Here is a 21,981-nt window from a genome sequence, read left to right as displayed (position 1 = left end):
CGCTATTTCTGTAGTCTTCTGTATATAATGAATATGCAGTTTTTACGAGGGATTCTATTCTCAAAGCTAATGATCTTAGTAATTCGTTTGTGTGCTTTTGTAGTTGTTGCAATATTATTTTTGCTTGTTGTTTTGACTTTTCAGAATCAAACATATCTGAAAATTCTTTGCAAAATGTTTCCCAATCTAATTTTGTTTCACTTGGAAGTGTTGAATACCATTTTTGTGCAGGTCCTTGTAGGGTATGTAGTATTAAAGCTGCTCGTTTTACTTTCCATTGATGATGTCCAGGTTTGTTTACTGGTTCTATTCCGCTGCTAAATATCATAGCTGCAACTATACTGTTTAAGTATTCTTCAACAGTATATGCTGGGTCTGTACCATCGAAAGGTCTTATTGTTGTTGGTACTGAACCACTGCTGATGCTTTGTTCTATTTGAGGTTCTTCGTTTATACTCATTGATGTCAATTGTTTATAAAAGGGTAGAGGAAGTTCTACTGCGGTTGTTTCTTTTTCTTCTGTTAAGATAGAATTGGTTCTTCTATTCCGATTTTCTTGTTGTCGATTGTATTGTCTATTATTAATTTGTATACTTTCGTTCGCAATATTGTCTGTATTTTTGTTATTGAATAACTGTTCATTTTCTGTTCTGAAGTTTGTTTGTCTATTTATGTTATCCAGAGTTTTATCTAGTCTGTTGAATACCATTTCTAGTGCTTCTTCTTGTCTTTTTTCCATTCTTTTATTCATCTGTTGATATTTCATTTCCAGATCATCTATTAGTTTATTTGTGTGATTTGTTACTGTAGCTGTTATTTTATTTTTTAGTTCTATGTAATTATTTGTTTGTTGTCTCCAATATTGTTCGTAATACTCTTGGTTGTCATTTAGAGAACTAATATAGGTATTGTTTCTATTATCTCTCATTGGATATTTCCGTCGAGTATTTTGGTTCACTGATGGTGGTAATTTAGTTTCAAATCTGATCTCCCTTTCTTCGGAATCCGAGATATCTATATCTTCGTCTATATTTTGTTGATTTCCGAATAAATTCGATGTTAATTGTTTATCAGGTTTTAGTGTTGATTTTTGTTTTGTTTGTAAGTTATTATTTGTTTGGATGTCTTTAGGTGTTGATGTCGATGTTAGACTTCCTGATAAGTTAAATGAAGAAGATCCTATTTGACTTTGATCCGTGATTTTTACATGACTGTGTAATCCTTCGATGAAGTTTATGCTATCGGAGCATCTTTTTAATGTGCTTTCAAAATGTTCTGAATAATGTTTGCTATTCCAAATGTTTTGTAGTTCGTCACATAAATGACTAATTTCCTCTTGAAATGTTTCTCCGAATTGGATTCGTTTTTCATTAATGTGTTCGAAGTTATCTAACCAAAATAGGAATGTGAATTCAGATACTATTTTTATTAATTCTAATGTTGTTGTTTCAAAATCTGATTTTAATTCAATTATTTTTGTTAGCCAATTGTTATAATTTTTTATATCGAAACTTAATTTATCGTTCACTGACTGTATTTGTTGACGATATTCGTTCAGGTATTCGGCTGTATTCCTTAGTGTTTCGTACGTAGTGGATGTTATAGCTGTTAATTTTGTTTTATCTTGTGATTCCTCATGTCTTTTCAAGAATATTTTAAACATATCCGATAGTGATGTTTCATTTTGGAAATTAAAAAATATCCTTTTATCTCCTTTTTCATCTGTTAGTGTGAATGCATAATGTTTGTTATGTTGATCTCTATCCAGTAGTATTACTGGTTGGTAATGTACTAGATGGTTTCTATGTATGTTAGTCTGTTGTATATGTTTTGTTTCTTTAAAGAGATTGTTATCCAAGTTTATTATTATTCTGTAGATAATTTCACGATTTTCTTGTGGACAATCGTTAGCAAATGTAAACGGAATTAAAAAATTGCTAGTATATGTTTGTTCATTGTATTTGTAAGCCATTTTAATGTACCTTTTATTTGTTATGTTTACCAACAATACTTTTGTTATTTTTTCGATGTTTTTTCTGTTTGTTTACCCAATTTAGTTCAGCACTGGTGGCACCAGATAAGACGTTTTCTGAGCTTACCTTTATTAGGCTACTTCTGGAACTGTCTTATGGTTGTCTCAAGAATAAGGTGTACTCTTAAGGCTTACCTGACTAACTAAAGTTCTATATCTCTAGTCTGTTACTCTTCTATCTGAGCTTCAGTAGACAGTGCACGGGCCCCAATGCTAAAGCCTAACGTATATCTCAATACAAAACAAGAGCGGAGTAGTGAGAGAGAGAAATATACTTTATTATTATATCAGGTGGTGAACTGGTACTGACTAAATAACTTTCTCTTCTGAGAAGAGGGGTAAATGGGTAAACATCTAAAGGATAAAAAGGAAAAGATATTATTCCCTTTTTATCCAATCAGGGAAGAGTATTTTCAGTCTTTATTTATTTAAATAATAAAGTCTTTCAAATAGTTCTTTCTGGAAGTCATATTTTACTCGCGTAGCACAGTATGCTCCAGTATACATATCAAGCTTGCAAAACGACCTTTTTTTCTGTTAAAGAAAACAGAAAACGCGAGTATCCGAAAGCAACTTACATGCATTGGCAAAAATTACTTTCGCTGTTTGAATCAAAAAGTATGCCATTTTTTTCGACAGACAAAAACAAAAACGCCTGAACACATTCTAGGAAGTTAAGTATAGTACAATTTGACAAACACAGACAAACACATAAAAAAACCAAGCACATTTCACAAACAAACACAAAAATACAAACCCTAGTAACAAAAAAAAATTTCAAATTAATTTTCTCTTCTGCAACGGGTTTTTAATCAAAGTTCCCCACCGATCACTTAGGTCTGATTTGTTTATTTTTTTTAAATATCTTGTGTGGACATTTTGAAGCGTTTATATCGGTAATTGTAATTTTAGAGCGGTAAAATGTTAATAAAATTTGTCATTGTGGCTGTTGCTTGAGAATAATGAAACAATTACACAAACACACAGACACACATATTTTCTAACACAGACACACCTACACATGCAAACACAAATATGAACACCAAACAAATGTTTTTAGTAACTAATCTTTTCCAATGGTTCGTCACCGTTCATTTAATTCTTGTTTATTTTAGTAAGACACTTGATGTGGATTTTTTTGAGGCAATTTTGTAGGTAATTGCAAAACTGACACTAAAATATAAAACAAACTTATTCAAAAATTTTTATGGAGATTTGGTTTATGGCTGTCCATAAATTGGCTATTGTTTAACAGCATTGAGGTACATTGACTCTCGGTAAATTTTACGAATTGCTTTTCATTCGCCCGAGCATACTTTAAAAAATAGTTTTATGATTTTTATGTGAACCAGCAAAATGTGAAAAAGGAAACAATCTCTTTGAAAAAGGAAACAATTTTATCCAGCTTTCAAAAAAGTTCATTAATTTTAAGAATTTAGCAATCAATGAATAACTTAGTTTTTCTTTATACAGAAACTCGCACAGACTCGGAAAGATCAATACGAAGAGCAATTCCAAAAAACAGAAGTGAAAAACTATTTTCTTCTAAATTCCAAAGAAAGTTTTTCAAACTGGCGATCTCTCGAACTCTCAAATTCTTCTATGTTTTTTATGCTAGAGGAGGTTAGTTTGAGCGATCTGCCCTGTTAATACAAGGAATTAAAATAAAATTGAAAGAAAAAATCCATCTTTAATTTTCAGTAACGAATTGGGTTGATTCGATGTTGGTTCCATGAAAAAAACTTTTTACGTCTCCGTGGTTTTCAGAATACTGAATAATCAACTCTCAAAGTTTTTTTGAGAGCTCTAAGTTTCCTGAAGTTGTCTTTTTCCAGAAAAATCTAATGGATACAGAGAAACATTTGTTATTAGCAAAATGCAAGAATTTGTAAACAGCAGGAAACAGAGAGATGGATAAAGTTCTTTCAAATAAAATTGAGAAAATTAACAAAATAATTGTTTTTTTTTCAAAGTTTTCGGTCAAATGGTTTAACAATAGTTACGTTTGTGCTCTAAACGGTAAATAATTACCCCTGACAATCGAAACTCCATTTAACCTAACAAGTTTACTTCAAATTTCGCCGTCTGTTTTCTTAAGTTTCAACGTGATCTGTCAACCCCCAACCCCAACCCCCCTCCCACCGTGTGATGTTTTCCGGTTCATTTTTTTTTCAAATTTTTAAACTTAAAGTGTCCCCCTTTCAAGTTTTGGATATTTTTCATACGCCATTTTTCGAAAAAAATTGTTATAACAGAAATACGGAAATTGTTGTGTTCAAACTTGTTTCAAGAAATTAATCATTACCTGATTGAAATTTGCCTCAAAACGTATTTTAGGTACATAAAGAGTGATTAGCTGAAAACACTGTTTTTAGTTTGATCTAAAATGTATAGTTTCAATTTTATTTCAACCTCAAAACAATAAAAGAAAGAATAGACCCGCCCACAATTTGCTCTTGTTTTCTCGATTTCTATCTTTTCTCATTTCCTTACGGAGCACCCTTAGGATAACAAGGCTTTAAATGCTGAAGCAAAATTTCTAAGCTGTAGCAGCTTTTTTTAAACTAGATTTCTTCTTTTCTGCACGTTCTTCTTACCACCCCAGTGTCGGTATACTTACAAAAATTTGGTTGAATTTTTAATTGAGGAATCACAAATTTCAGGTTGTTAAAGCCCGTTTTAGCCCAATTAGAACCACCATTACAGAGTAATCAACATGTTTGGACGCATAAAATTAACATACGCATCAAATTATAGATTTTTGTTGCTCAATTTCTGCCCGAGTGGGGTATATTTTGCACGCTGTTAAAGCAACTACCAAGACGTACTTCTTTTCTTCTTTTGCAATAATGTATTTGTACGATTGGAACAAAAGCAATTAATTAAACCTTCTACGTGACGAAAAACGCCTGTTTCCTTTTTATATAATCAATTGAGCTGGGTTCCCCGCAGAGCATGCAGAATTAAATTTAATCTAATCATTCGGTTGAGGGCATCAATTTTTCACCTTTTTTCTACCAAGTATGCGGCACCCTTTTTCACATCTTATCTCATAACTAACTAACTATCTATAGTTATGTTGTTGCCACCTTGTTTCACCCCCTTTTTAAATTCGTGTCGCTGCCGATGTTCTTTTCATCACTGTATTAGACCAAATTACATTTCACACGATCGTTTCCTTTGAACCGTATCCCAAAAGTTTAAAGCATGGGAGCTTTCAAAATGGAAATAATATACATTACCCGTTTTTACCTTATAATACTCAGTTTCCTTGCAACGCTGTTAGTAAATTTTGTTGAATTTATGCTCCATTTACCTCAAAACAAATGCAAGGCCAACATCAGTTTACTTTGGTCGCTTATTATGCTCTTGTTTTTCAGTGTGTGTGTTGTGTGGTTCTTGAAAAAGCAGGCAAACAAAATATGGTAGAGGGTATGATATTTCTGTTGATACGACTTTGTGACCACCATTATCACAATGGATCCCCTCCCTTCCTTTTTAATCTTTACTTAATGCCTTTGTCTAGTGTCTAAGACGCCATTCCTCAATTGTCCACACTCTAATTGCTTTTTAACGCAAGCTTATTGTCTTCTAAATAATTTCAACATAAACAACATAAAATTCACACTCAATTGTTCTTTTAGCACGGCACTTTACTTACATCATGCTCTGCTGTGAAATTCTCCGCCACTGAGCTGATGAATTTGACGGGTTAAATAGAACCTAGTTGCCCATTTATTTAGAACTTATTAGTAGATTAAAGTTATAATTTACCAAGATGAGCTCTCCTTCTAAAAGTAGCCTCCGAATGAACGGGTAAGTTTATCATCACTCAGTTTCTCATTCGAATGATTATAGTTTTGACACAAGTTCCACGTTTACTTGAAATGCAAAAGCCTAGATTGAAAACAGCCAGCTCTAATATTTGTGTTGCAGGGTTCTTTTCTGAGACAGCAATATGTGTGGAAATTGTTGGAGTCGAAACATCACATTGAACTTATTGAAATGTTAATTACTTTGCTAAGTTTTGGCGCTAATCTTGAACATATTTACTAAATAAACAAAGAGAACTGACTTGAGAAGTGTAAGTTGAAGTGAATTTTTTTACAGCTCTATTTGTGATGTAAACAAACGCGAAACTTACTTTGCAAAGTAATTAAGTGGTCAGAAAGACGAACGGATTTTGGCAGAGGAAAGCCGATTTGTTTCAAATACAAATGCCTGAAAATAATGTGTTACTCCAACCCTACCCCCTCAAAAAAGGATATATCTCCTAAAGTCCGATTTGCATGAAACTCACAGACTGTGCACCGAACAATTATGTGCGCAATGAGAAAACTCCGAGCTCTTTTCGTCAACGGAAAGTTGTTAATTTCCCTCTTAAAACAACCAATAAGAAACAATACCTGAAGACTTCTCTTGCAGCCTCAAGAAAAAAGCAAACTGTACGTATAAAGGGATTTACCGATTGTTTGTTTGCACATTGTGGGAACAATTACATATGTTCACTAAAACCTGCTGCTTCAACGGTGTAATTTTGCAAGAATTTGGCTCCTATGTATAACAACCAAGCGCGAAGGGTTACATATTAATGATAAACGATTTCATAGAACAAAAAAGAAGACAAGCATTAAAACTGAATATAAAAAGAAACTAAATGGAAAAGATGTTTGTTTGCTTTTATGGTAGTGGTTTTGGATCAAAAAACGGGAAACAATTGTTGAGAAAATACATTGAGTGATGTTACAGCAGTATTTTGTCATGGCAGAAGAAATCCGGTATAAATCTTAGGAAATGATGGGAACAATTGTTGCAATTCTTATATTAATTTTATGTCAGGTCAAATATGTCAGGTAAAAATTGGAGAGGTCAAAGTTTCTAATTGTACCCTAAGCAAGACAAATTCAACTTCAATAGAGCTTTTGTAGTCCTACACTTGACAAAACCATTTGTCTCAAAAGAATTTAGCATTATAATGGTTTACTTTTCTAAAAACCAAATGTTCCAGAGCCGAAATTAGAGTGGAAATAATTAGTTTCGAAGTAAGTTCGATGTATGCAACAGGTTAAATTATTAGTTAGCCGTCATCCTGAGACTAGATTGAAATGTACTGAAGAACGCACGAGTTGTTAAGAAAAATTTCACAAGAGAGAAACCAGTTTGATGAAAATATGGGCGTCCACATATTCACCATGCCCTCCAATTCGTTAAAAACCAACTTCCTCACACCCAACTGGTCTCAATTTCTATCTGGTGACTACTTGAGCAATTGCAGACGTATTGAGACAAACACTCAGTTTTTTTGATATCCAAGATTTTTCTTGGTATTGCCGTTTTATGACACAAAATAAGATTACTATTTTAATTTGTAATTTAATGACAGAAGCACCACTTTTACAAGGGCCGTAGTTCGTGTCAGAATTTTTACTCAAACGTAAGGACTTCAAAAGCAATATCTTGAAATTCCAAAGCTATAACGTTGGCGATTTATCTCTTAAGTAAAGGAGTATGAATACCTAAGTTTTCACCGATTTTTTCTTTTATTGTAGTCATCTGGAGAGATTTTGAAAAACGTTTAAAAAGCAAAGAATACTACATCCTAGGGGGAAGGAAAGGTACCAACAAGATGAATCAGATTATTACCCAGAACTCAAAAAGGAGAAAAACTAGCATGCTCACATAGGGATTGTGGAACATGAAGGATGAGTTTTTCTGGATCTTGATTTCAGCAAACCAATTAAACTACGGAATTCCGGTCAACTTGAGAAATCAATTACATTAGATTAGTTGCATCTCAGGACTGACCTTCTGCGACCACTATTGGACGGATTCGTTAGGCCGGAATGATCTAGTACGAAACGACACGTTATATATTACTCATAAAAACCGATAAGCTTGAGTACCCTCAAGCAAAAGACAAACCATCAGATCAGAGAGAGCGAGAGAGTGTGAGAGAGAGAGAAGGCTCGAATGGAGCAGTTGGATAACAGTGACAGAAAATTGTAGTTATTTAGTTAGTTTTTTGTGCAAGAACTTATTTTCTTAATGGCAGTGAGTGAGACTGCAAAGGTGATTACATATGTTGACTGCAAAGGTTATAGATATCTGACCAGTAAATTAGATACTAGGAAGCAGAGCCTAATCAAGTTTTGGATACTTGTGGATAGATTGGTTGAACTGGTTCGAATTAGCGTGGGCCATTAAATAGCTTCGATGGAAAAAATAATTTTGGACTCTTGAAGTTTTTAAATTGTTTGTTTCTAGCTATAACATTATTGGTTGCTGGTATTGCATTCTGGATTATTAGTTCAATTATCTGAAGTGAAGTTTTCAAGCAGTGTACAACACGGTACACTCCTAACAAGTAGGCGACCACCAACCAATATTTCATAATTTTTGTAGATTTTTGGGCGCTAGTTAGTCCCCAGCTAGAAGCCTTCTGACGGCAGAAATACAAAATTCTACAAATTTTTATGACCTTATGTTTAAGCGTAATATGATATTATAGGCGTTCATCTACAATCTTCAGCTGAAACTTGTAGTGACAGAGTGACTGCTTCTTTAGTAGGAAATTGAACGACAGTACTTTCAATCCATAAGAAATTTTCCTCCTGCTCAGATTTGCTAGTGAATGAAGAGTTTTTGGAAGAAATTTTACTCGCAAATACATAGTGCAACAAGTGAATTCCTTTTCCGAAATTATCATGATGGTTTTATTGTTTGTACTTCCAAGATTTCAGTGTTCTAAGAAATCAAACCTATACTGCGTGGCTGTTTCTTCCTGTGGATGCATTATATATTTACTAAACCGCAAATTGCTTTTTAACTAGGAAAAAAACGAGCTCTAATCTAATCACGTCAAGAGAAAATCAATGGTCTGAGGAGGAAAAGCAAAACTTTTCAACCTTTTTTTATTAACTCTTGGTTTTATGCAGAAAAATTAACTTTTTGTTCTTATTTAACATTATAATATTTTTCAAAATAATTATGTTGTAACTTAATACCCAATTGCAATGCAGACAAAAAGCAAAACATTAGAATCTACATCTTCATTATCAAATTAAAAATTCGAAAAAGAGAACCCTTTGAAATTTATTATTAATTCAAATCTTTATAGTTTTGTGCAACAATTGAGACTAATTTGAACGTAAATCAATTTGGAAAATCCTTTCCATAAGTTGAAATTAGCAGCCATTGATTCCCATGACACTGATTGGGATCGAAACAAGAGGAGAAAATCAATGATGTTTTTTGAAAATATGACAAAAGTTCGTGCTATATTGATCAGTTTTCCTATCTTTAGCTTGGCACACTCTTTAATCTCAGAGGATAGAAAGAGTAGTGCTAATACCAATAAACATGGAACTTGGTACCTAAAACCAATTAGAACAAAGTTCAAATTACGATTATCTAAAAGATTCTGTGCGGATTTATCATTTTCCTTTTTTCTATTTCCCTTTTTGAAACTGACACTATTCATTTTTATTGCTTTGTTGAAAGGCTACTAAAAAACATAATAAAAAGAGGTGCAAAGAATAAACTAGGCCAGAGAAACAAAAAAAAACTATGTCTAAAGTGCAGAAAAGTCGCCAAAATTATGTAAAACTACCCTAGATGATATGTAAGGTCAAAATTGCAAAAATTCTCAAATGGATTTTAAAGCTTTGTAAAATAAAATATTATAAATGCAACTAATTGAAAACAGTTATTGCAAATTTGACATTAATGGAGGACATTTTTGCAAATTCTCACGTTAATTTGTAAAAATTTTTAAATTTGACATTAAATTGCAACTATATTAAATTCTTAAATTAATTTACATTTGTTTCTATAAATTTGAGCTCGGATTTTCCAATCGCAAATTGTCCCAAAAAATCTCTTAAAAATGTCCTTTATCTAAGCTTAAATCCTCTTCATTTTGAAAAAAAAAACATGAAAACCCGCCGCAAACTACCAATGTACACACTTATTTTGTGGGCGTCAAGAGCTGCAGAGGCAGAAACGACAACAATATCTAAAAATTACAACGCTATCCGACAAGCAAGATTTAGGGCAATTGAAGCCTGCATAGTGACTACAATGCAACCTAACGGCTACTGGTTTTTACCTCTTTAATCCGTTCTGACAGCTCAGACTCATCGAAAAACGTTTGCTGTTCAAGAAGGAATATATATATATATATATATATATATATATATATATATATATATATATATATATATACAGATAGTGAATAGTTAATAGTGAAACCTATTAAAGATTGAATTGATTGAAAGTCTGGAAAACTGGAATTGGGTAGCCTCTTATCAGAGAGGGTTTTAGTAGCCGGAATTGTATGTTTATGAAAGGGTTTATATAATTGGTGCAAGTTCACTGAGAAATACGATTCAAGGACTCCCATATCAACAGAAGAGGCCACTGTTCGGAAGCTTCTAGCATCTTGGTGGTTTGAGCTTCAATACAAGAAACCCAATAAAAAACAAAGTTTTTCAATCCTACCTAGACGCAGGAGGTGCTCTTGAAAGAAAGATAATGTTAGCAATTTGGCACGACGTTATCAATAACATGCTAGCACCTCACAAGAAAACAGAAGGCTAACCCATATCAGAATTATTATCAGTTCTCCAAAAGTACAAAACCCGTATCGAAGTATAAATTCAAGGTTTTGGAGCTTCTCGGGCTCTCAGCCAGCTGAGGTTAACTGGAATTGTAGTTATCGAAGCATTCAAGCAACTCATATCATACCAAAATAGAAAGAGCGCCACGTTAACTAACGATATAAGTCAACTCCATCTGTCAGTCAAAACCAAAACTTGTTTGCTGTTTGTGTTTTGGAAGGAAAGAGCTGAACTAGACAATTTTGGTCCCAAGCAATTCAAGAAGCTCAGACAGAAACCCAAAAAGGACAAGCCCTCAAGAAAACAACGACAAAAAAGAAACAACAGGCATCTTAAGAAAGTACTCTGTATTCATACTGAGCCTTCTAGGTCCTTTTTGGGGGGGGACGCGAGTTTTGAGAATTTGTACTTGCAACAATGCCTGAAGGCACACGCTCTAGAAATCAATCTAGCAAGTATTCATGCGGGGAATGTAAAAGCGAATGTACGGTCTCATGTCTTTCGTGTTTTCCGTGTGGCACTTAATATTATTCTGGAACGTGTTCTGCTATAGTTGCCTGTATTTTAGGTAGGCTAACAAAGCAAAGTGGTTTAATTTTGTTATGCAAAAATTGCCAAGAGAGTGCAAACAGCGAATTGAAAGGGATTGATCAAAACTTTGATATTCATTCAAAGTAACGCAAATTGAGAAAAAATGAGTGAAAATAGTGCTACAATACAAGGTCTGCCGAAAACAATTGAAAAGGAGAAAGAGAGCCAATTAAAACTTCTCCAGTGTAACTTCCAGGAAAAATAAAATTAGATCAGCTAATTGAGAAACAAAAAAAGCCAGCATGGCCTAAACCAACTTTCCACACTCCAAATTATCGAAGTATAGTGCGAGAAACTCTAGAGCAGCAAGAGAAAGAAAAATTGAGATTGAAAAACGGGAACAAAACATCGTACTGTTTAGAGTACCAGAAAGAACAAGAGATAGTCCGTAAAATAGACAAAAAGACGACATTGAGTTTTTTCCGAATTTATTGTACAAACGGTCTAAGCTGCAATTTGCCTGAAATACAGAAAGCTATAAGGTTGGGCGAACCTCCCTCGCCAAGAGATCTAATCAGAAGAAATAGACCTCTGAAAATTGTCTTGAGAGACAGAACTGAGAAAGAAATCTTTAAATCTCTTAAAAATTAAAAAAAATGCAGATCCCTCATACAGAGGAATAGGCGTCTCTCGTGACTACTCTAAAGAAACGAGAAAACTCATAAAAATGAAACTTTCGGAAGCACGCGAAAAGGACGGCCAAAATTCTGAGCGCCACATGTATTTCATTAGGACACCTGCCTCAAGACTTGAACTTCAGCGTAGAAAAAGAAAACACATACCTCAGCCTGAATTTGCAAAAGACGGCTTCTGTTTATGAGGCTCGCTCAAGATGCTCCTACTGAATGTTAGAATTTTACTTAGTCTACAAAAGCGCCTGAACCTAGTTGATTTTGTATTGAAACACTCAGTTGATTTGTTACTACTAACCGAAAAATGGCTTACAAGCGTGACATCAAGAGCTCAGAACTGTTCCTATCTCAATATATTATAGTTAGGGCTAATAGAAACTCAAGAAATGAAAAAACCTAAACACAGAGGACGTCCGATGGCAATATCAAACAACGTCAGCTTTACTGAAGAAGATATTCGCCACCTTTCACAGGCACTTCGAGAATCCCTGGTAGCTATTAAACTAAACCAACCTGACCCAACAGTAATAGCTCTTTTTATAACCCACCGAAAAAGGCCCTATAGATCTCAACAGAACGATATTGATGCTATTTTTTGCCTTCTTTTAGTTTTCTCTAATGAAAAAATTCTTTTTGCTGGCAATTTTAAGTTACCCGGGATAGATCGGGACATATACCAATCAATTGATATTTATGTAGACTGTTTTGTAAACAGACTTATCGACGCTAATTTCAAGCAAAGTGTTGGTTTTAACATTATAAAGTCATCTTGCTTAGACTAAGTCCTAGCCAATGGTAGGTTTGATATGTTCAGTCAATTTATTAGACAACTTAAAAGACTCATCTGACAGTTTTCCGGTACGAACCGAAATAACTGGTACATCAAGAGAGCCTCAAAAGAAACAACAAGTTTACTATAGCTATTGCAATTATGCCTAAATGAGCTCAATACGAACAATCCCAACTGTTCCCTACTGTTACAGGTGCATAGAAAAAAACTCAGAGTGGTGATACGAATGGACTTTTCATCTGATATAAAAAACTACGCCTAGAAGAACTCCACGGAGACAAGAAACTCCGCCGTTACTGCAGCCCCTACTGTTACAGCAGCAAAGGTAAAATCACAGATTTTGACCCCTACTAATACAGCAGTATAGATAAAAATTTGTGGTACGAATGAATTTTTCATCTGATAAAAGAAACTACGCCTAGAAGATATCGACGAAGACAAGAAATTTCGCCATGGGTATCATCGGAAACATCGCTCAAATTAAACAGATTGAGTACACTAAGGCGTAAATCGAAACTTTGCCAGATTTTCTCTCCTTACCTAGCCACCCAATTAATAGAACCAGAAAAGCATTGTGCTAACTTGCAAGAAAGAGACCGACAAGAACACGAAGAGGAACTGATTTCAAGCAGAAACAGCTCCAAAATACTCAAATATTTGAAAATTTTCCGAAAAGAAAAATTCCCATCAAAAATTGTACATCTTGATTGGAATTCCGTTGCACGAAACAGTAAAGAAAAGGCAGAATTTTTCATCACGTATTTCTCATCAGTAGTTACTAATGAATGTTATGAACAGATTGATGCTCCACCTCTTCTCAAAGCTGGTGGAGCGAAAACAAAAATTACCGGAAACGAGATCATCAAAGAACTCAAAAACGTAGAGGCGCAGATGGCATTCCCCCATTTCTGCTCAAAAAAAAATGCAAAATTTGTTTCCGAATCAATTAAAAGTCTGTTCAACAATATTGGAAGGTTACAAAAAATTCCCGGTTCGTGGAAGCACGGTTTGGTCTCACCAGTCTTCAAAGATGTTTTTTTAAAAGTGAGCTGAAGAATTGTAGACCTGTCACACTGCTCAGCATCATACCCAAAGTTTTTGAGAGGTTAGTCTTGAAGGTTTTCTCAGAACATTTGTTGAACAACATTACACCCTGTCAATTTGGTTCTGTACCGCGGAGGTCTGTAATCCTGCAACTTATCGCGAGTCTGTCTAAAATCTTCGGAAAATCTAAGTGCATGCGAAAAGTTCTGTTTCCTAGTTCTGTTTGATTTTTCTAAGGCCTTTGACGAAATAAAGCATTCGGTATTGATGAAGAAGTTAGCAAGCATGAATATACCAGGAAGTCTCTTTTTATTTATTGAAGGTTACCTGACTGACAGAACACAAAGCGTAATTGTTGACGGCTACCAATCTGAGAAACGTTTGGTCTCTTGCGGAGATCCTCAAGGCTCTGTACTGGGAACTATCTTTTCCCTGATCTACATTAACTACCTGCCAAATGTAGTCTTTATGTCTCTGGCACTCTTGTTTGCAGATGATTTAAAACTAATTCATTGTTCAGAAAATGACAGTATAGACAACTGCAAGTTGACCGTAACAACCTCTACAATTGGAGTGTCAAAAACTGCCCCCCCTTTCAATTACAAAAGTGCTCTTTTATACAAATTGCTTTCGTTGTTCTCTCTCTCTAGAAAATAATTTGATCCAAGAGAAGAGAGTTGTTAAAGATCTTGGACTAACTATGGTCGTTGACACCCTAAATTGGAGGTAAAATGTGCGGAATCGAATAGCAAAAGCAATGAAAGTGTTTTATCTCAACCGAAGAAACACCAGCCGCCAAGTTTCCATCAAAACAAAGGTTCACTTAATTAGAGCTATTATAAGCCCGACATTAATTATTGCACCTGGATGCTGGGAGCGAAAGCGAATTAAACCCCCTTTTATAGGGGTTTAGGAAAAGGTCATGAAGTGGATGACAAACAGAAATTGTTACAAGGAAGCCATTGTTCAAAGCAATAAACTGCGACCAATCTACTTTAAAGTCCTAAAAGATCTTCTAAATTTTAGCAGCATAGTGTCAGGAAAGTACGATGTCAACTTGCGCAACTAGTACTTTAATTTTTATAGCCGGAAGAGGACCTAGATTTATACTTGCAGAGATTCCATACGAAACGCAGACACTCAATTTTTGGTATAGAACTGGATTTTGGTGAACATCCTCCAAAAGAAAATAAACTCTTTCGACAACATTAACTTGAAAGGAAGACTTCTAGAATTAATGTGGAATTTTTTCAATGAAGACTGGCTGAGAATAACCTGTGTAGTTGTTAGATGTTTTTGTGTCTGTGTCATAACTGTCGTGCTAAATCTATGATTTAATTCCGGGACTTAAACTCCCAGTGAACTTGTCACAAAGTATATATATATATATATATATATATATATATATATATATATGTATATATATATATATATATATATATATATAAATATATGTATATATATTTACATATATATATATATATAAAATATGTTTATTTTATTTATAAATGGAAAAATTGATATAAATATATATATATATATATATATATATATTTATATCTATCTATCTATATATATATATATATATATATATATACATATATATATATATATATATATATATATATATATATGTAAAAATTGATATATCTATATATATATATATATTTATATATATGTATATATATATATATATATATATATATATATATATGTAAAAAATTGATATATCTATATATATATATATATAATATATATATATATTTATATATATGTATATATATATATATATATATATATAAACATATATATATATATATATATATATATATTTATTCATAATTGTAAATATATATATTTATATACATATATATAATATATATATATATATATATATATAAATATATTTGTTTATATATATATATATATATAGATTTGTATATATAAGTTTGTATATATATATATATATATATATATATATATATATATACATATATATATATATATATATATATATATATATATATATATTTATGTATATAAAAATACGTTTTTGTATATATATATATATATATATATATATATATATATATATATATATATTGCGTGATCAGTTTGTGATCACATATAGTTGCTGGTTTTGAACTAATTTGACTTTAATTTCATTCTCTCAAATTTCTATTCTCCAATTCAGTTGCTAATTCAATTCTCAGTCATATGCTCCTCAAATCACTATCTAAGTATTGAGTCAGTCATTTGCAACGCAAACTCTAATTAAATTCTTAAAGCAGAGACAATTGACTAAGTAAAGTAGTCAATAGCGGCGCGAACTGCTAACACAGTATACAGCATAACAATGGTGGTGTATCCTCCTAATCTAGACTATGGCTTTACAGAACAACTGTTTACTTTCTGGGTGACAAAAGTCTGCAAAAAAACGATTTTTCTAATTAAAATCCTGCAGTTAACTTTGATACTGTTTTAGTGTACTTATATTACAAACCTGATGTGAATATATTTGCGGCAGTCTTGACTGCTGCTCAAAGTAAATAATGTTTTGCAACAGGCTATTTGGAACACCCGGAAATTTAACTGGTGTTTCCAAATCAAAAATCCGACATCTTACTGTTGCATTAGAAAAGTATTAATTCATTAAATTAGGAAATTTAGTTAGGCTTGACAGGTTAATTATAAAACACGGTCTTCAAGTGGCAATCAAGAGCTCAATCAAATAATCAAGCTAGTTTTGTCCCCGTTTTTTATCGGATAAGAACATTATAATATCGTAAATACAATCATGTGGAATCAGATTATTTTGTTTCATTAAATCCAATATCCAATCAAAAGTTTGACCTTGCTCTAAAAATCAAAGGTTCGCATTTTTTCCATTTTTTTAAAATTATTTCTGTAAATCGAGTTCATTTGTATTGAAATAGAGCTCCCCTCCTATAGTCCCTCCTATAGCTCCCCTCCATTTTAATTTCACTTTGATGCCCCCAATCATCAGGTGACAAAATTGCAGAGCACTTTGATTATTGGCGTTAAAATTTTTCCCCATAAAGGTATGAAAGCTGCAGCTTCATATCAAAAAGATCTTGACTTGAATCTAGTTCCTATTCTGCACAGTTTTGACGCGCTTAAAGAGATTTGTTATAATCTGGTCATCAAACTGTCAACACCGAAAACTAACCGAGTAAAAGCATTATGTTCACCTCGACAAGATTCTGCGTTTTCTCTCTTTTTTTGTCAGCGCCAACTTTCCAACACATCTTCTGGATTTTGTTGGTATAAAATTTTGCTTCAATTCTATGACATGAATATCGAATAATGCAGTTTCTTGCCAGCTACAGACACTTCTTATAAGATATGCGGCACCTGAAGCTGTCTGATTCACTGACGGTTCATGAATTACTGCTGTAAGTGAATGCAAGGCAGGACAATTTCTCCAATGGATCTTTAATTTCATTATGCATGTGAGTAATGAGATCTCATTTTATGCAGATTAGGGTTTGTAAAGGGTATACCGCATCTTTGCGCTATAGAGTCTGGGACGTAGTTCTTAGAGAAAACAAAATTATTTTTCATTAACACTCTTGCTGTTAACCAACAACAGCTGGTTTCTTTTGGAATTCTGTTCTTTTTTTCCAATCTTACGTATTAAATTGTTCCAAAAAACAGTTCTATGTAGCTGCGACTCGCATTAAAAATGAAAATTATGGTGGCTGTTGCGTAAGTCAAAGTCCAAGGTTTTCGCAAAAACAGAATCCGAAATCATGTGAAAACACAGTATTTTATTTATTAATTCCAATATCCCATCAAAAGTTTGACTTCGCTATAAAAACTAAAGATTCGCATTCTTTTCATTTTTTTCTGATTTTTTTTTAAATCGAGCTCACTTTCATTGAAATTGAGCTCCCCTCCTGTCGCCGAGTCATTTTGATTCCAGTTTGATGCACCCAATCATCAGGTGACAAAGTTTCTGAGCACTCTGATTGTTGGCGTTAAAATTTCTCCCCATGAGGGTATGAAAACTCCAGCTCCATATCAAAAAGATCTTTACTTGAATCTAGTTCCTATTCTGCACAGTTTTGACGCGCTTAATGAGATTTGTTTTCATCTGGTCATCAAACTGTCAACACCGAAAACTAACCGAATAAAAGCATTACGTTTACCTCGACAAGCTTCAGCGTTTTCTCTCTTTGTTCGTCAGTGCAACTTTCCAACACATCTTCTGGATTTCTGTTGCTATAAAAATTTTTCTCCAATCTCTATGACATAAATATCCAACAAGGCAGTTTCTTGCCAGTTCCAGACACCTCTTATAAGAAGTGAGGCTCCTAAAATTGTCTAATGCACTGTTGGTTCATGAATTACAGCCAGAAGTAAATGCAAGACACGATAATTTCTCCAATAAGTTTTCACTTTCAATATGCTTTTGAAAAATGAGTACAACTTTTATGCAGATTAGGGTTTGTTAAGGGCATTTTGCATCTTTGCGCTTTAGAGTCTCCGAAGTAGTTCTTCGAAAATACAATTTTTTAATTGACATTTTTGCTTTTAACCAACATGAGCTTCTTTTTTGGAATTTCGCACCTTTCTCCTCCGAGCGTACGTACCTACTTGTTCCAAAAAACAATTCTATGTAGCTGCGACTCACTTTAAAGCTGAAAAATATGATGGTTGTTGCGAACGGTATTTTTTTGTAAGTCAAAGTCCAATGTTTTTCCAAAAACCAGAATCCGAAATCATGTGAAATTGCAGTTTTTTAATTATCAAATCCAATATCCCACCAAAGTTTTGACTTCGCTCTAAACACAAAAGATTTGATTTCGTTCCATTTTTTATCTTTTTTGTCTAACTCGAGCTAACTTTTATCGAAATTGAGCTCCCCTCCTATCGTTGGTTCATTTTGATTTTAGTTTGATGTCCCCATTCATCAGGTGACAAAATTTCTGAGCACTTTGATGATTGGCGTTAAAATTTTCCCCATAAGGGTATGAAATTTGCAGCTTCATTTCAAAAAGATCTTGACTTAGGTCTGGTTCCTATTTTGCACAGTTTTGACGCCCTTAAAGAGATTTGGCTTTATCTGATCATCAAACTGTCAACACTGAAAACTAGCCGACTAAAAGCATTATATTTACCTCGATAAGCTTCAGCTTTTTCTCTCTTTCTTCGTCAGGGCAACTTTCCAACACATCTTCTGGATTTCTGTTGCTTTAAAATTTTGCTCTAATTCTATGACATGAATATCGAATAACGCAGTTTCTCACCAGCTCCAGACAGCTCTCATAAGATATGCGGCCCGTATGGCTGCCTGATTCACTGACGGATCATGAAATAATGCTGTAAGTAAATGCAGGACACGATAATTTCTCCAATAAATTTTTACTTTCATTATGCTTTTGAAAAATGAGACCTATTTTTATGCAGATTAGGGTTTGTTAAGGGCATTTTGCATCTTTGCTCTTTAAAGTCTCCGAAGTAGTTCTTTGAAAAAACAATTTTTTATTGACATTTTTGCTTTTAACCAACATGAGCTTCTTTTTTGGAATTTCGCACCTTTCTCCTCCGAGCGTACGTACCTACTTTTTCCAAGAAACAATTTTATGTAGCTGCGACTCAATTTAAAGCTGAAAAATATGGTGGTTGTTACGAACGTGTAATTTTTTGTGAGTCAAAGTCCAATGTTTTTCCAAAAACCAGAATCCAAAATCATGTGAAATTGCAGTAATTTATTTATCAAATCCAATATCCCAACAAAGTTTTGACTTCGCTCTAAACACAAAAGATTTGCCTTCGTTCCATTTTTTATCTTTTTCTCTAACTCGAGCTAACTTATATCGAAATTGAGCTCCCCTCATATCGTCGGGTCATTTTGATTTCAGTTTGATGTCCCCATTCATCAGGTGACAAAATTTCAGAGCACTTTGATGATTGGCGTTAAAATTTTCCCCATGAGGGTATGAAAGCTGCAGCTTCATTTCGAAAAGATCTTGACTTAGATCTGGTTCCTATTGTGCACAGTTTTGACGCCCTTAAAGAGATTTGGCTTTATCTGATCATCAAATTGTCAACACTGAAAACTAGCCGACTAAAAGCATTATGTTTACCTCGATAAGCTTCAGCTTTTTCTCTCTTTTTTCGTCAGGAAAACTTTCCAACACATCTTCTGGATTTCTGTTGCTACAAAATTTTGCTCTGATTCTATGACATGAATATCGAATAATACAGTTTCTCACCAGCTCCAGACAGCTCTCATAAGATATGCGGTTCGTATGGCTGTCTGATTCACTGACGGATCATGAAATAATGCTATAAGTAATTGCAAGGCACGACAACTTCTCCAATAAATCTTTAATTTCATTACGCTTTTGAGTAATGAGACCTGCTATTATGCAGATTAGGGTTTGCTAAAGCTATACCGCATCTTTGCGCAATAGAGTCTCCGAAGTAGTTCTTTGAAAAGACAATTTTTTTCATTGACATTTTTGCTTTTAACCAACATGAGCTTTTTTTTGGAATTTTGCATCTTTGTCCTCCGAGCGTACGTACCTACTTGTTCTCAAAAAGAATTCTATGTAGCTGCGACTCAATTTAAAGCTGAAAATATGGTGGTTGTTGGGAACGTGTATTTTTTTTGTAGGTCAAAGTCCAATGTTTTTCCAAAAACAAGAAACAAATCAAGTGAAATCACAGTATTTTATATATTAAATCCAATATCCCATGAAAATTTTGACTTCGCTCTAAACATCAAAGATTCGCGTTCGTTCCATTTTTTTTCTCTAAATCGAGCTAACTTATATCGAAATTGAGCTCCCCTCCTCTCGTCGGGTTATTTTGATTTCAGTTTGATGTCCCCATTCATCAGGTGACAAAATTTCAAACACTTTAATGATTGGCGTTGAAATTTTTCCCCATGAGGGTATGAAAACTCGAGCTTCATACCGAAAAGAACTTGACTTAGATCTAGTTCCTATCATGCACAGTTTTGACGCTCTTAAAGAGATTTCACTTTATCTAGTCATCAAACTGTCAACACTGAAAACTAACCGTCCAAAAGCATTATGTTTGCAATAACAAGATTCAGCGTTTTCTCTCCTTTTTTCGTCAGCGCCAACTTTTCAACAAATTTTCTGGATTTCTGTTGCTATAAAATTTTGCTCCAATTCTATGACATGTATATCGAATAATGCAGTTTCTTACCAGCTCCAGACACCTCTTATAAGATATGCGTCACCTAAAGCTGTCTGATTCACTGACGGTTCATGAATTACTGCTGTAAAAAAATGCAAGGCACGATAATTTCTCCAATGGGTATTTAGTTTCATTATGCATTTGAGTAATGAGACCTCTTTTTATGCAGATTAGGGTTTGTTAAGGGTATACCGCATCTTTGCGCTATAGAGTCTTGGACGTAGTTCTTAGAGAAAACAAAATTATTTTTCATTAACACTTTTGCTGTTAACCAACAAGACCTTGTTTTTGGGGGTTCCGCTCCTTTCTTTCCAATCTTACGTACCCGCATGTTCCAAAAAACAATTCTTTGTAGCTGCAACCCACTTTAAAGCTGAAAATGATGGTGGCTGTTGCGAACGTGGATTTTGTGTACCTCAAAGTCTAATGTTGTTCAAAAAAACAGAATCCGTAATCGAGGATGATGTTTTCTTCAACATTTCAAACCACCCACCCGATTTTTGTTGCCGAGTTTTGAACACCTCGTTACGGCTGAAAAAACTTATGTTGATTATGATCGATATAAACTTAGTTTGTATTGGCTTTTCTAGTGGTTTGCAAATTCAGCGTGTACTGGGACAACTGTCATAAGAAAATTCCGTTAGGGTTGACCAATTACCAATTTTGCGAAAGTCAAAAATCTTTCTTGAGGACAGATATTGGCTGCAGCAATTAAAAAATGACTGTAGCAAACCGTTTTTTGATTTTTCTTCGAGACAATGTTTTTTTTCGAAGTAGCTGCACTGCCAACTTTTTTTCAAAGTAGTTGCATTGCTGCATCTGGCCTCCAAGACAACTGTTTGCAGTTACAGCTGTCAAAATTGTTCTTTAAAAAGAACGCCTGGCTCCATCTATATATTCCCGATGAAAAATAAACAATCTCCTTTTTGGCTCAGGGTGGCAGAGGCATAGTTTGGCCCCCTCTTTAACTATTTGTCTCAACCAATGTTTTAAATCATTGAATTTGGAACAAGTCGCGGCGTCAGCTACATAAAATTGTTGTATGCTCTGTCGGGCTTTGCAGTTTTTTTACTTCAT

General features: G+C 33.8%; 1 protein-coding gene across 1 annotated transcript in view; it reads left to right on the top strand.

The window, feature by feature from the left end:
* The first annotated feature begins 5,034 nt into the window (after positions 1 to 5,034).
* The window catches only part of LOC142340208 (uncharacterized), a 99,242-nt gene continuing 82,295 nt past the window's right edge, over positions 5,035 to 21,981 (top strand). Inside the window, exon 1 of the mRNA XM_075390727.1 lies at positions 5,035 to 5,848. Within this exon, the coding sequence (XP_075246842.1) occupies positions 5,811 to 5,848 (38 nt within the window). The 5' untranslated portion in view covers positions 5,035 to 5,810. The remainder of the gene's footprint in view (positions 5,849 to 21,981) is intronic.

Source organism: Convolutriloba macropyga, chromosome 1 (genome assembly GCF_964194025.1).
Source record: "Convolutriloba macropyga chromosome 1, txConMacr16.3, whole genome shotgun sequence".
Taxonomy (NCBI): Eukaryota; Metazoa; Xenacoelomorpha; order Acoela; family Convolutidae; genus Convolutriloba; species Convolutriloba macropyga.
Note: the sequence above shows the minus strand (reverse complement) of the source record. Positions and strands in the feature narration are given on the sequence as shown.